Here is a 14,848-nt window from a genome sequence, read left to right on the forward strand (position 1 = left end):
TGTTTGTTTGTTTGATTGATTGATTGATTGATTGATTGATTGATTGTTTGTTTGATTGTTTGATTGATTGATTTTTATGCCGCCCTTCTCCTTAGACTCAGGGTGGCTTACCACATATTAGCAGTAGCACTTTTTAACAGAGCCAGCATATTGCCCCTGCAATTCGTGCCCGTGGGGGAAAATAGGGGAGAAAGTGGTAGACAAGTAGAATTTTTTTGCATTGCACGAGTATATGATTTCAGTAATATATGTTGGCATTTAAAGGAGGTCTTCCTGAAACAACTGGCGTTGTCAGTCGCTTGACAGTAATGGGGCTGTTATTATGGGCACATACTCAGGGAGCTTAGAAGAAACAAGAGTGTTATATAGATAAAGAAGGAAAACAAGTTCCACCTCTTCTTTTCACTATTTAGTAACCAAATACTCTTTATAAGAATGATACAAGCTCTAGTGTAAACAGGACATTGTCTTAACTCTTATTTGCTTTATAACTTTTTCCCCTTTTAAACATTTCCTTCCTTAATCAATGTCTTTGGTTGTGTTTGTTCTAACCTGTCTTAACTTCCTATATCAGTAAAAGAAAATACAGAAGGCTTTCTTATTTTTCTCTCTGAATTTTTCTCAAGATTGACCTTAGGTACAATGTTTACCTACATACCCCATGAATGGAACGTATAATGTTCCAAAAATATAATAAGCAGCAAATTTTATGTAATTCTCATAAATTGAGAATCTTGATAAAATGTAATGACTTGTTTGTCCAAAGGTTAACAAATATGTTTGAAAAAGAAATAGGTGTGCTAATATTATTGACTGTGAAATTTGTTATCCAGGAATTATTTCTCGAAAGTGCCCCACTGTAATAGTTGAAAAGATATGCTGAGTAGTTACAGCAACCTTTGTACTTGAAGAAGCACTCTTATCTATGCTTGAAATTAGGAATAATAGAACAACATTTTACTCAGGCTTTAAAATAGCTTTCCCAAACATGGTACTTTGCTTCCATGCTGGACCTGCACTTCTCAAAATTCTGGGAATTACACTTCAAGCATATCTGGAATATGCTAGGTTGGAAAAGCTAGTGTAAACTGAATTTTACAGACCTGCTGCTTACTCCAAAAAGATTGGTACTTCCCAGCAGTTACAGTCCTAAATCTATGTAATTCATGTCACAGGTAAAAAAAATAAAGACTTCACTTGCAGCTGGAAAGCTCAGCAAGATTATTTTGGAACAGCTACCATCTCCTAAGTAACAGCAACATTGGGTGTTTCTCAAGATAGCACTGTCTCCTAGCAAGTTCAGCACAAGTAATCTTGCGTGCATACCATTGCATATGCCAGAATGCTATCAACATTATCTTTTTCCAACTATTTTACTATTTTATTCCAAAACTCGTGTGGAGTATTGAAAGAAAGAGCTTCCAAACCAAATAACACCAGCTCATTGATTCGAGTTAGAACATACTTTTACATATATTATATACAATGGTCACCCAAAAAGTAATGCACTACATTTTTTTTTCTCAGCCTACAGTAATGGTATGAATGAGAAACTTTAGATATACATTATTTGAATTGTCAGGATTGCGTGTGTAAATTTTATGTTTCTTCAGACAGATATCGTAGCTGCAGCAGTGTTTTGAAATGGCATCTGTAAGTGATGTACGTTATAAGCAGTGTGTCATCATTGAATTTCTCACTGCGGAGAAAGAAACTGTTGGGAACATTTACAAACGTTTGTGTACAGTTTATGGAGAATCTGTAGTCGACAGAAGTACAGTTAGTCACTGGGCACAGAGGTGAGGCCATTAGAAGACGGTTCAGTAATTTGCACAGTGCAGAAAGGGCTTCGTGACCAGAACAAGGAGTGGTACCGACAGGGCATACACGCCCTTGTGTCTCATTGGAGGAAGGCCATAGAACGGGATGGCGATTACGTGAAAAAATAGGGAGTATAAAAGAAACATCATTCTTTTTTGTGTGTAAGTTTCATTGTGTTCAATAAATAATTTTTGAAGAAAAAAAATGTGGTGCATTATGTTCTGGGCGACCCTCGTATTATATGTAAGACTTCTAAAGAAAAGCAATGCTCTTTCTATATAAACATCAGTTAAATTATCTGCAGCATATTTGCACCACTACGGGAAAGTCCTTGTGTCTACATTGGATCTTCAAGAAATGAAAAATAGGAAGAAAAATCCATCAGATTAACCAATGGAAGAGCGGGAAAATCAACATTCCACCTAGTGCTCTGAAATCCACCTATCTTATTTCCCTACTGTATTTTCTTGCACTGTGGAAGCAGGTGGCAAATATATATCTTACAGTAGTTCTGATTTCACACAACATGAGCAAAATGCAAGGACTTGGGAGAGAAAGGAATTTTCATCAGTTGCTAATGCCATAGTTCAGAAGTGCCCTCAGCTTAGCTATATGGAACCTGCAGAGTATTATGAGTATATGGGAAACCCTAGATTACATCAGCTTCGAAGTGCAATAAAAAAAGTTTCAGCACCAGTGGAGAGCAATAATCATTCCTGTTTCTATCTGTCCTTTCTTTTGCAGAAAGTTTCCTATTGCCTAATCAATTTTCTGTCAACAGCTAAATTCCTTGTGAGGTAATCTGTTGGAGTCCTCATCTTAGGCACAGCACAAATAATCAGTGGGTGAATCAAGAATCAAAAATAAAAGGGTATGCCCATTATCAATAGACAATCTTTTTCTTTTGTTTCTGATATTCTTTTTTTTCCTGTTCAAGAAGCAGTTTGCCCGGATGGAAAAATATCTCTTACCAGAAGCCTGGAATGGATCTTTTACAGATAGATTTTAAATTAGGCCATCATGAACTTTTTAAACTATGTAGGGTCACAGTTAAGTACAATAACTATAACAATTTTATTCTATCAAGCTATCGTATTCATTTTGGGACAAAAACTAATCCTCTAAAATCCACTTTGATGCATGTGCAGAATAATTATATTTATATGGATGGATTTTTAAATATCTTAAATTATAATGTATATAAATTCTCAAATCAATAATTCACATATGTAATTTGTTTCAGTCTAGATTGGACTAGCATACAGGACTAATTACAGAAATAGTAAAAGCTGTAGAGAAAAACAGGTGACTAAATGCCTTGGAAATATTTATATCACATTTCTTCAGATAAGAGCTGTCCTGCAGTGCTCAGCAAGACATCTTTTTAAAATGATTCAATTATCCTCCATCTATTGAAGATCTAGAGAAAAGAATCCAAGAAGCATTTAATTAATAGATGCTTTAAATACTGACATGTTTCACACATAATAGCTGTGAGTGAGCAACAGCCTTTAAAAACTGTTTAATATAGAAAATTTGTAGGGATAAATTGGTGCTAGGGAATTATGCTAAACCATTTACATATCATACTAAATCAGATTTTTTTATTACCATATGATTTATTACAAGTTACAATTGAATAGGTCCACACAATGAAAGTTTCCTTTAAATCAAGCTTGATTCCTGGTGCACATAGTATGCAATTCTGTTAGCAACAATACTGAAATGTTTTGTTACTGTACTCCTTTCTTGTGAGGTACCGTATATACTCGAGTATAAGCCGACCCGAGTATAAGCCGAGGCACCAATTTTTGCCACAAAAACTGGGAAAACGTATTGACCCGAGTATAAGCCGAGGTTAGAAAATGCAGTGGCTACTGGTAACTTATAAAAATGGAAAACAATAAAATTACATTAATTGAGACATGTTTTAGAATATTTATTTTAAAGAAAACCAGTAAACTAGCTCTGTAAATTTAAAAGAGGGTAAACAAATTAACAATATTAACAATAAATTAAAAAGTAAAAAAAGTAGCTCGATCAGGAACAAAGCTAAAACCTAAGAGTTAAAATCCTTCAAAACTGGATTCCTTCTCATCATTAATTGGATTTACATTATTGTTCTGTTTGTATATATGCTGTGAGCCACCCTGAGTCCTTGGAGAGGGATTGCATACAAATCCAATTAAATAAATAAACAAACAAACAAACAAATAAATAAGTGTATCCAAAGAAGAGCTTCAGCATTAGCTGCTGTGAGGTTATCAGCATAGAAAACCAAATAGATAGATAGATAGATAGATAGATAGATAGATAGATAGATAGATAGATAGATAGATAGATAGATATAGATAGAAAGATAGATAGACAGACAGACAGACAGAAAAATAGATAGATAGATAGATAGATAGATAGATAGATAGATAGAAAGAAAGAAAAATAGATAGATAGATAGAAAAATAGATAGATAGAAAGATAGAAAAATAGATAGATAGAAATAGATACAGATAGATAGATAGATGATAGATAGATAGATAGATAAATACAGATAGATATAGATAGAAAGATAGACAGACAGACAGATAGAAAAATAGATAGATAGATAGAAATAGATACAGATAGATAGATAGATAGATAGATAGATAGATAGATAGATAGAAAAATAGTTAGATAGAAAAATAGATAGATAGAAAGATAGACAGATAGAAAAAGAATTCCTGTCTAGCTCTGCCTCATAACACATTATTAGATCCTATCCAAGCAAGGACAGCAACTACCACAAAATACCAATGCAGAGAGAGCAAGGAATAGTTACTCACCATTGCTTTTCCCCCCTCTCGGTTGGAGCAAATGGCTGCCTCTGCTTGAGCTAGGGAGAGGAACTACGGCGTGCGAGAGGGGACAAAAGCTGGTGCCTCCTCGCTCTGGCTCAAGCAATGGCGCCCTCGTGTGGTGACTTTGTCAATGACCCGAGTATAAGCCGAGGCTGTGTTTTTCAGCCCATTTTTTGGGCTGAAAAACTCGGCTTATACTCGAGTATATACGGTAATCCATTGGAGTCCCAGTCAAATTCCTATAACCTGTAAGCTTTTAATTTAATAGTTGCTTATTATACAATCTTTCTGAACATTTTGAGCTCAGTTAAAATTGATTACAAAAGATTTATCACCTAATTTGCACCCTAAACATGGTAAACTATAAAGCATGGTTTCCAAAACCTCAATAGTTGGGTTCACATAATTTACAAACCAACTCCAAACAAAGAGAGTGGTGTGAATCCTGTCTCAATGTCTCTAAGTCAAATTTTCATTGGGTTGATTGGCTCAAATGCCAAATAAAGTTAGCGATATCATTGTCTCCTGAACATTTGCCCAGGCATTAACACATAATCAGAATGACTTGTATTAATTATATACAGTATATTACTGGCCTCACAATAACATAAAATTAAATTTAGTTTTTCAAGTGCTATACCAAGCTCAGTATATTTCAATCAAACATTTATGGATCAGTAGAAAATCTCATGCAGATGCTATTTGAAAGTAAGGCTGCTGAGGATTACAGATGATGGACTGAAACAGATGGCATTTCAATTATTTCAACTGCATAATATTCTATGAAAATAATTCTCTATCCAACTACTGTATTTCTATACAAGAGAACAAAAATTGTTACTCAAAGTTCTTGCTACCAACATCTTTATCACCACTTAACACTTACTTTAGTTGCTTTTAGCAATAAGCGCTGTAAAGTAAAATCAAATAAATAGAATATATTCTTTGTGTTCATATTCAGTGAAAATTTTCAGTTACAATAAATATAGGACAGAATCACTGAGGTTTCACTTGAAATTCCATGACTCTAATAGCAATTTTAATGAGCATCGTTCAATAAGGCTAGAAATTTTGTCACCTTAATTCTGCCAAAGTTCAGTATCTACAAAGCTATACTGTACATACATTATACAGGCTTTTTTTTGCAAGCCAAATGTTATTTTCCTTCAGTAATGAAGTACTAAAGATTGTATAAGTAAACTAATAGATGAAGATATAACGCTAAAATACTAGAGTTATAATGTTTTTCTAGAAACAGAACATGTTCAATGTGAGGAGTAATAATAACAGATAAACTTTCATAAAGCTTGTATATACAGTACATGATATTCTCATAACACTTAACCACAAGTATTATTTTTACCTCCAGAGCTGCCAATTATTTGCATTGTATGATAGAGGAATAATCCAATGAAAATATCTTCTGGTGATAGACCTTTTTGTCTGTGTATAAAATTATACAGATAGGTATCCTGGAGGAATCCATTTTCAGAACAAACATATTTATGTATTATTCATTTCTTATCATATGTATTTGTTGGCTAAAGGACTACCATTCAAAGATAGAATGCCAACTTTGCAAGCATATAATGTAATGTCATGGGGAAGACAGTAATATCCTCCTGGGAAGACAGGAGGAACAGTCAGAAACTACGTAATAAGAGTCAACTCAACAAGATACAGAAGGATGAGAAAAATAATGTAATCTACAAAATCAACTGTAACCACTGCAACCAATTCTATGTGGGACAAACATCACATCAATTAAAAACCAGGATCGACAGAAACACCAGCTGGAAGTCAAATTCCATGATCCTAAATCCTTAATCCCTACCCACATCGGCCAAGCTACCACCCGCCATGCTTGTGAGTTCACTGAAGCCTGGCATACCACAAGCAATTCCATCAACAGACACACTGGCCTACAATCAGCCTATGGACCTTCAGAATCCAAATCAACCGCACATCTAACCAGAGACAGCACCAACTCTCAAGCAACCCACACAAGCAACTTCCCTCCCCACCAGCAGTCCACCTTCCAATGACCCCGAACTAATGTAACCTCCTTATCACAAGACCCATCACAAGACTCACTGATGATTCACACCTGACTCATCACAAGACCCCCCATTTGACACACCCACACCTGAAGCCCTTATAAGCAGAAGAACATTGACATTGATAACCCCTAAACGCCACTGAAGATGTTACCTAGCCCGATAAAGAAACATTCAAAAATCAACCCACAATCTCAGACAATGAACTGTCACCTTCAAGAGTTAATAGGAATCTCAGAAGGGCCTCTTTCTAGTTTCTTGACTGTAAGGGTGACAGGGAGAGGTATACTTTTATATTTGCAGGTTTCTGTTAATATTCTTCTGTTAAAAGAGCCGGGGTGGCACAGCAGGTAGAGTACAGTACTGCAGGCCACTGAAGCTGACTGTAGATCTGTAGGTCAGCGGTTCAAATCTTGTTATGTATCTGCAGCCAATCTGATTGGGTAAAACCTTCCCTGCAGCCATTGGCTGTTGTTGGGGAAGCCCTATTTGGGCGGGCATAATACAGTTATATGATTGGTGTTTCTGTCAGCAAAGTTCCTGTATAAATAGCTGTCAAGTTAGTTGCAGCTGAGTTCTGCCGACCGATTTCAATAAACCAGTTCTCACTATTGCCTGTTTCCGAAGGGCCTTCTTCCGACTTATTAAATCTCATCACCGGCTCAAGGTTGACTCAGCCTTCCATCCTTTCGAGGTGGGTAAAATGGGGACCTGGATTGCAGGGGCAATATGCTGGCTCTGTTAAAAAGTGCTATTGCCAACATGTTGTAAACCGCCCTGAGTCTAAAGAGAATGGGGCATAAAAATCAAATAAAAAAATATAACCTTACAATTAAATTAGAAGTAGTCTTTTTGGGTGTACTCTTTTTCTGGACTTCTGATCATATGACAAAGCTGACATGTTTCCAGTGGTGAGCTTCTGCCGGAATGGCTAAGTTTGTGCAGCTCTGCGGCTCTGGAGCACAAGTGGAGGATCAAGCACAATTTGGCTTCCTGAACCTGTAGCAAAATTTCGCACAAGGACATACATGGGTGTATGTGTGTGTGCATTTTGCTGAGGTTTTTGCTTCCCCTTTTTTGGTGGGGGAAGCAAAAAACCTCGGCACATTTTGCTTTTATGCTTCCCCCACCAAAAAAGGGGAAGCAAAAACCTCAGCAAAATGTGCCCGCATGCGTGTCCCTGTGCGAGAGTTTGCTACATGCACAGGTGCAGAAAGCAAAATTGTGATGCAAAAAGTCCTGAGATTGATAACTAACATTATCAAGTTTGAACCGTTGGAAACTCACTGCTGGGCATATAGTTTATCTGATACAAGGGAAGTGTCTATATGCCAGAAATACTTGAAAAAGCTAAACAGGGAAAACAGACTTGTATTCAAAAGGTGGATCAAAATGCATGCAACTTTATTGGCCTTACTCCACTGCTCTTTTTACATTACAGCAAATCCTGCAGTCATGTCATAATGTGTAAGACCACAATTTTTGGTCTGCAAAAAAACAGACCAAGAAGGGATGGCAACAGATAGCTCTTTGCTACCATGTAATAGACCTATGAATTTTTCTTGCCAATTTAAAATTATGGTGGGAGAAATGTATGAAGGGGGGGGGGATCCTAACCTTTTGTCTTCAATCTTACAGTCAAGAACATTTACATTTTTTCTTACATTTCTTACACTTGAAAAATTAAAATGGGGAATTTTTTTTTTAAATCTGTTCAAAATTACTAACTTATCTTACATTTAAATGTAACTGACCACCTCAAAAGAAGGCTAACTATTAATATTGTATGATATTGAGGGAGAGGTCAACAAAGGTAAATAGAATTTAATTTATTTATCCTGTTCATTTTAGTAAAAATGAAAGGTCATTTCATTGCTTTAAATAAATACTATAGTATTGCAGAAGGAAACACCAATTTAATCATGCCAGTACTTTGATTTTATTTGAATCAATGTGAAATTGTATTATGAATTTAAATTCCAATATCTTTGAGCCCATGGAGTTCAAAAAAGATTGTATATGGAACTAAAAGGTTTTAACATTAATTTTAAACTCAAAAATATTAATTTGGAAATTACCCAACTACTACTGTGTTTCAAAACCAGTTTTTTTTAAATTATAATATGGATAAGTGAAATAATGGCTTCAAGAAGATATCCCCAAAACATGCTTGCAAATAACTGCGACATCAAAAGAATTCAACTGCCATTTTCATTTTCTAGTATAATTTAGAAGTTGACATAGGGAAGGAAAACTACAAGAGATAGATTTGTTCTCTCCTACGCAAACAAGGCTTCTTAGTGGAGTAGTCTTTAGTAAACTTCAGACTGGTTGTATCCTGCTTACATGTAGCCCATGATGGAAAAAAGCTTGTTTAATGTAAACAAGAAAAGCTGCACAGAATGGGTGGTTTGGGCTAGAGTTCTGTATCATCTAATCTAGAAGGCCAAGTTGTGAATCAAAGATAAAAATGAGATACTGTAGTTGGTTACCACCTAGTTGTTAATATTGTTATATAGCAATTGCTAATGATTATGAAGAAGATGGAACATCAGGGTAATATTTTAAAATAATTTAATATATCATATATTAGGCTGCATTTTTTTAAAAATCATGTATATATGAAAATAGGCACACGTGGTATAAGGTTTATTACGTAAATTTATTATTTGTACTCTTTTAATGTTTACATATTTTAAATGATTGCATAGCAAAAATAAAGTTAACAAAAGAGGAATTGTAGACTATAAATATATTTCATCCACTAGCATCAGCCTCTCTATGGAAGGAGTGTTCCTGATTTAGTTCACCTGGCTTATAACAATAATATCTGTTTGTTGTTATCCAAGAAGTGCTCTTAACTGAACTTTTACTGCTCAATGATCTATGAAAATATTTACAGAGCCTTCCTATAAGTACAAACTACTCAGAGGTAAGTACCCTGCATTAGCCAGTTATTGCCAATTACAAATATATTGCTCATTGGTTTACAATTCGAGATAAGGTATAAGTCAGGTATGTGAAGTAATGATGAATTGGATGTTAGTCAAACAATCAATAATTAAAGTAGCATAAATTGACTTAAGAAGAATAACTGTGGTGATTATCTCTTGTCCTATGAACAGAATGGAACTCAACATATGCTAAGCAACCATTTTTCTGACGATAAGCACTTTCCTTTAGCAATAATCTGTTGAGGGACTCGGCAGCAGATAGAGTGAAACAAGCAATGACCTTGTTTCACTCTATCTGTCATAAACTTAAATGTTATGAGTCATAAATGGAGGTGACATAAAAAAGCCCCTTACCCCCCATTCTTCTTCTTTTTCTCTTTCTAGCTCTCACATAGGGGCCAAGGAACCAATATCCAGACCCTAACAACCTCCCGGCACCGGCACATCACTTCCACTGCTTCGTTGACTGGACATGGGGTGGAAATGTACAACTGGGTATCATCAGCGTACTGATGATACTTCACCCCATGCCCCTGTATGATCTCGCCCAGAAAGTATATGTCACTGTACGACATATACTTTCGTACAGTGATGATACCCAGTTGTACATTTTCAGTAAATCTAAACTGTGCTGTCAAAATACTGATCTTGAGAAATTTTGTTGGTTTGATCTATTCCAAAATACATAAAGGGGAAATGGAGCTGGTATATTTGGCCCATGGATTGTCCATTATTGTTTTAGAAGATGTATACCTTGTCATCCTGACTTAGAAGTATGCCTTGTGTACCTCATATGGGAGGAAATGTATTATTCCAGACAGAGCGTCCTTTGCCATGTACCTTTTTCTGTATTAGTATCTTATATTATATAGTAGAATTGTGCATTAAACATCTACATGTATATAGTGAGTAAACAAACAGATTAAAAGATTTCATCATTTCATATTGTTGAACCAACTATAACTGCACCAACTAAATTCATGTCAAATACAAAGAAAAAAATCCAATTTTAGTTCCCCATTTTCTGATTTCTGCATCAGGTGTTAATACTAAAGGTATTGATGGTTAGGTCTAAATCAATCAAAACTTTGTCATTTCCCCTGATACAAATTTTTTATAAATATATGCATTTTGTGCAAATTATACTCTATTATATAATATGCTTCTGCAAAGTACTTTTAATATACACATTGCATGCACATTTACTAATTACCGTATTTTTGGTGTATTTGACGCACCTTTTCCCACCCCAAAATAGGCTGATAATTAGGGTGCATCTTATACACTGAATGTAGCTTTCCCCCCAGACCTAGCTAGCTGCTAACGATCTTCCTAGCTCTTACCTTGCAGCCTCTTTCATTGTTTCTCTCTGTGAAGAATGTTTTCCAAGCCCTAAGTCTTTGCAGGGTTTGTTTCATTACTCTAACTTACTCTGAGTAAGTTTCTTTCTAGCCCTAACCAGGTGCTAATGATGTCGCCAGTTCTTACCACTTGCAAGCTCTTTCATTGTTAATTTCTGCCAAGAATGTATTCCAAACCCTGCCTTTGTAGGGGTTTTTTCATTTACTTGCTCCAAATATTTATTTCCACCCCTAATCAAGTGCTATTAATGTACCCAAGTTCTTTCATTGTTACTTTCTGTGAAGAATGTTTTCAAGCCCTAAGTCTTTGCAGGGTTTGTTTCATTACTCTAACTTGCTCTGAGTAAGTTTCTTTCTGCTGTTTCACTGTTATTCTCTGCAAAGAAGAATGTTTTCCAAGCCCTAAATCTTTGCAGGGTTTTTTCCACTGCTCTTCTTGCAATGTAGGGAAGCTCTGAGGAAGGTATTGGCTGGGGTGTGAGTTCGTTGGGGATGGCTAGCTTTCCACCTGGTTCTTTTCTTTTAAAGAGAGAGAGAGAGAGAAAAGGGGGTGGGTGAAAAACAAGCTTCTCTAGAGAAAGAAATGTGTATCTCCCATCAATTGCAATGTAAACACAGAAAGAAAGACAGAATTACATTCTCTGCAAGTTGGAATACCCCTAAATTAGAGGTTAGAAGTGCAAGGATCTTCAAACCTGGCAAGTTTAAGGCTTGTGGATTTCAACTCCCATTTTTGAGCTAGCACGACTAGTGGAGGTATTCTGGGAATTGAAGTCCCCAAATCTTGAAGCTGTCAAGTTTGAAGTTTGTAAAAAGTGTACATGGTTTTTAAAAGTATACATGGTTGTAAAAGGTATTCTGCAACACTGGTATTTTATTAAACAATATAATAGTACACCATTTGGTTCAGAACGCTTTTTTCCTTGTTTTCCTCCTCTAAAATCTAGGTGAGTCTTATACATCGGTGCGTCTTATACACCGAAAAATACGGTACATTTTTTTTCTTAAAAAAAACACAATTCCACAGGATTGCTAAGACTCAGAATATGAAAAAGTAAAATGTTGAAAGCGAGCTACCAAGCCATATAATGGTCAAAAATGGAAAAAAAATATTAACATCATATTAGCATATCTTTCTTTTCTTTTTTTGTCCTTAAGATAATACAGCATACTTGCTGTATATTCATAACAATTGAATGTCATTCTTCTATTCTGTTTCCACTTAGTGGAAAAGAAGATGTGGGAGAGGATTAAATGCTCTCCATCTTAAACTATATCCCCAAATATACATATTAATATGATGTTTTAGCTATGTTTAACCTGTTGTTTATAAAGCAAAAAGCAAGATAAATTATCTCTTCCCTTCAATGTAGAGTAGCTATCCTAATTTTGTAGGTACAGAATTGTAGACAATAGCGTATAGATATAGTTGTTTTAAGGTAATAAAGTTGTTATCATTTGTCACTGTCTCTACCTTTTTTGCCTATAGAAAATTCCTATCTTGAACCTGGTATCTACGGACAGACCAAATATTTATTAGCAGACCAAAATGAAACAGAGTAGCTGTCATTGTCTCTGCACTTACAGGCAAAGAAGAAATAAAAAGTTAAGAAAAAGTTAAAAATTATCTGTATGTAAGAAGAGCCTGTTGTTTCAAGCCAGAATCTCTTCCAACCCAGTATCAGTGAAGCCTATAGGCAGTTTAAAAGCATTTTAAGTAACATACTGTCTCTCCCATACAAAATGTAACATATAATTATCATAGCCTTATTGTGTTTGTCCAATTTTGTTGTAAAATTATGTATGCAAACCCAAAGTGATCTATGGACATTAACTCTTAAATTAATAGGGTTTGTGATGGCCCTGAAAGCAGGCAAGGAAGACTCAAGGAGGTGCCCAGTATTGCATGGTCCATCATTTTTATACATTTCCCTGTCACTTGTATATCCTGTCTTTTCAATCAAGAATTCAAATAAATACTGATAATGCTTCCTGCTATTTCCTTTATAAATCTGTGACATAGATTGGGCTAAAGAGAGTGAAGTCCCATAGGTAATCTAGATCAGTGTTTCCCAAGGTTGGGAAACACTGATCTAGAGCACATCCACCACTGAGTCAATTAGAAGGTGGGTTTCTCAATGACAATCCAAGGCCTTAACCAGCAGACTATATTGTCTCCTCCTCCCTGAAGATAATGGTCTTGATGAAATTCAGCAGGTATGATTTAAGTTACGGCATAAATTACATGGAAAACTCAAGGACTCCACCTTTGGTTTTATGACTGAAGAAAACTGTAATGGAAGCTGGCATATTATTGAGGAATATTAATAAACACTAGTTAATAATTATTCTATAATTCTTCATTAATTGCATTAGTTGCATTCAACATTGACTACTCTGAGCTCCGGTTTTTAAAGGCTTAGCAGTACCTCCTAGAGGCTGTTGCCAGCTTCGTCCTGGGACAGTGTTTGGAACTTTAACTACACAGTTGCTTATAATCCTGTTTCACAAGCAAACCATCCTCAGGAAAGAGTTTTTTTCTCTCCTCCGCCCCCCCCCCCTCTCCCATCGGAAGGTGGCATGAGGGCATCTTGCCTGCCAAAGTTGACTTGAGTGATCAGCTTTAAATCGATTTCCCTGGCTTCGGGGCGAAATTTACCAGCAACGCAGCTGAGACAAGCAAGCGTTGGCGGGCTTTCAAAGGAGCGCTCTGTGACCGGCGCGGGGACAAAGGTGTACAAAGGAGGGGGGAAAGGGCACAAGGGGCAGGCAGGGGGAGGACAGAGTCCTCTCTCCCGCAACTACTCAGCATTTCCCTTTTCCTTTGCCAACTGTTTTCAGAGCTAATTACTGGCATCTCAGGCAGCGGTGCGCGATGGTATTTGCGCGAGATCAATCCAAGCAGGAGGGGACGGGAGGGGGGCCTCCCTGCAGGGCTTTCCACTTGACTCCAATCATTAGTACCTTCGGGCTACAAGATGGTTATGAACTATTTACAGCAGGAGGAGGAGGAGGAGGAGGAGGAGGAGAGACACCTTAAGAGCACCCTTTTCCCCAATAAAAAGAAGCGCGGTCCTGAGGCTCGCCTCTCCCACGGTCTTTCCAACCTCCTGAAAGGAAAACGTCCCGATTTTTAGGCGCCAACGTCCCCCTCAGGCAGGCAGTCAGAGCTCCCCCGTTCCCGGCCGAATGCCCGCTTTCGCCGGTCGGCGTTTCTTTCCCTTCCCACCCGCCCAGTAGCACGTGCGGTCCGGCGGCTCACCTGAAAAAGAGTTTGGAGAACGCGTTCGCCTGCTCCAGAGGGGACCTCTGCATGGTCCCCCGGCGGCGGGGCTGCTGGGCGCAGCAAGCAAAGGCGACGAGGAGGGAGGCTTTCCCTCAGCGGTCTGCGCCGTTTATGGTCCCTCGCCTTCCCCCCATAAAAGCGGGACAAACCGCAGTTTGCCCCGCTGTCTCCTACCTTATCCGACTCTGAAGTCACCGCCTCCCTCCTTCTCCTGCCTCTCACCCCGCCTCTGCAAGGGCCGGCTTCATAAGGCCTCGCTCTTGTCGTGCGCTGCAAAAGGCGCTCCTCGCGCCAGGTGCCTCGCTCCGTCGGAGCGCGCGCCCTCAGTCCGCGCGAAGAAGCCGCCGTTCCCACGCCCGCCTTCCTCCCCCCCCTTTCCTTTCAGCCTTGCTCAGGGGTCGCGGCAGCCTCGAAAGCGGAATCGGATTCCCTGAACGTTGCCGCCGGAGGTTGGTTCCTTCCGCGGGGTGGCCGGCAGCCCGCTGTCTTCAGAAAGCGCCTTTTTTCAGACGAAAGCGAGGTTTCCTGGAGTTGC

General features: G+C 37.7%; 1 protein-coding gene across 2 annotated transcripts in view; it reads right to left on the reverse strand.

Annotated features, from left to right (window-relative positions):
- The window catches only part of CFTR (CF transmembrane conductance regulator), a 142,817-nt gene extending 128,372 nt beyond the window's left edge, over positions 1 to 14,445 (reverse strand). The window contains exon 1 of one of the 2 annotated variants that reach the window (XM_070755458.1): positions 14,290 to 14,445. In XM_070755458.1, coding sequence (XP_070611559.1) covers positions 14,290 to 14,342 — 53 coding nt within the window. In that variant the 5' untranslated portion in view covers positions 14,343 to 14,445. The remainder of the gene's footprint in view (positions 1 to 14,289) is intronic. The other variant, XM_070755459.1, reaches the window with a different exon arrangement.
- Between the last annotated feature and the right edge of the window lie 403 nt (positions 14,446 to 14,848).

Source organism: Erythrolamprus reginae, chromosome 6, assembly GCF_031021105.1.
Source record: "Erythrolamprus reginae isolate rEryReg1 chromosome 6, rEryReg1.hap1, whole genome shotgun sequence".
In the NCBI taxonomy this organism is placed as follows: Eukaryota; Metazoa; Chordata; class Lepidosauria; order Squamata; family Dipsadidae; genus Erythrolamprus; species Erythrolamprus reginae.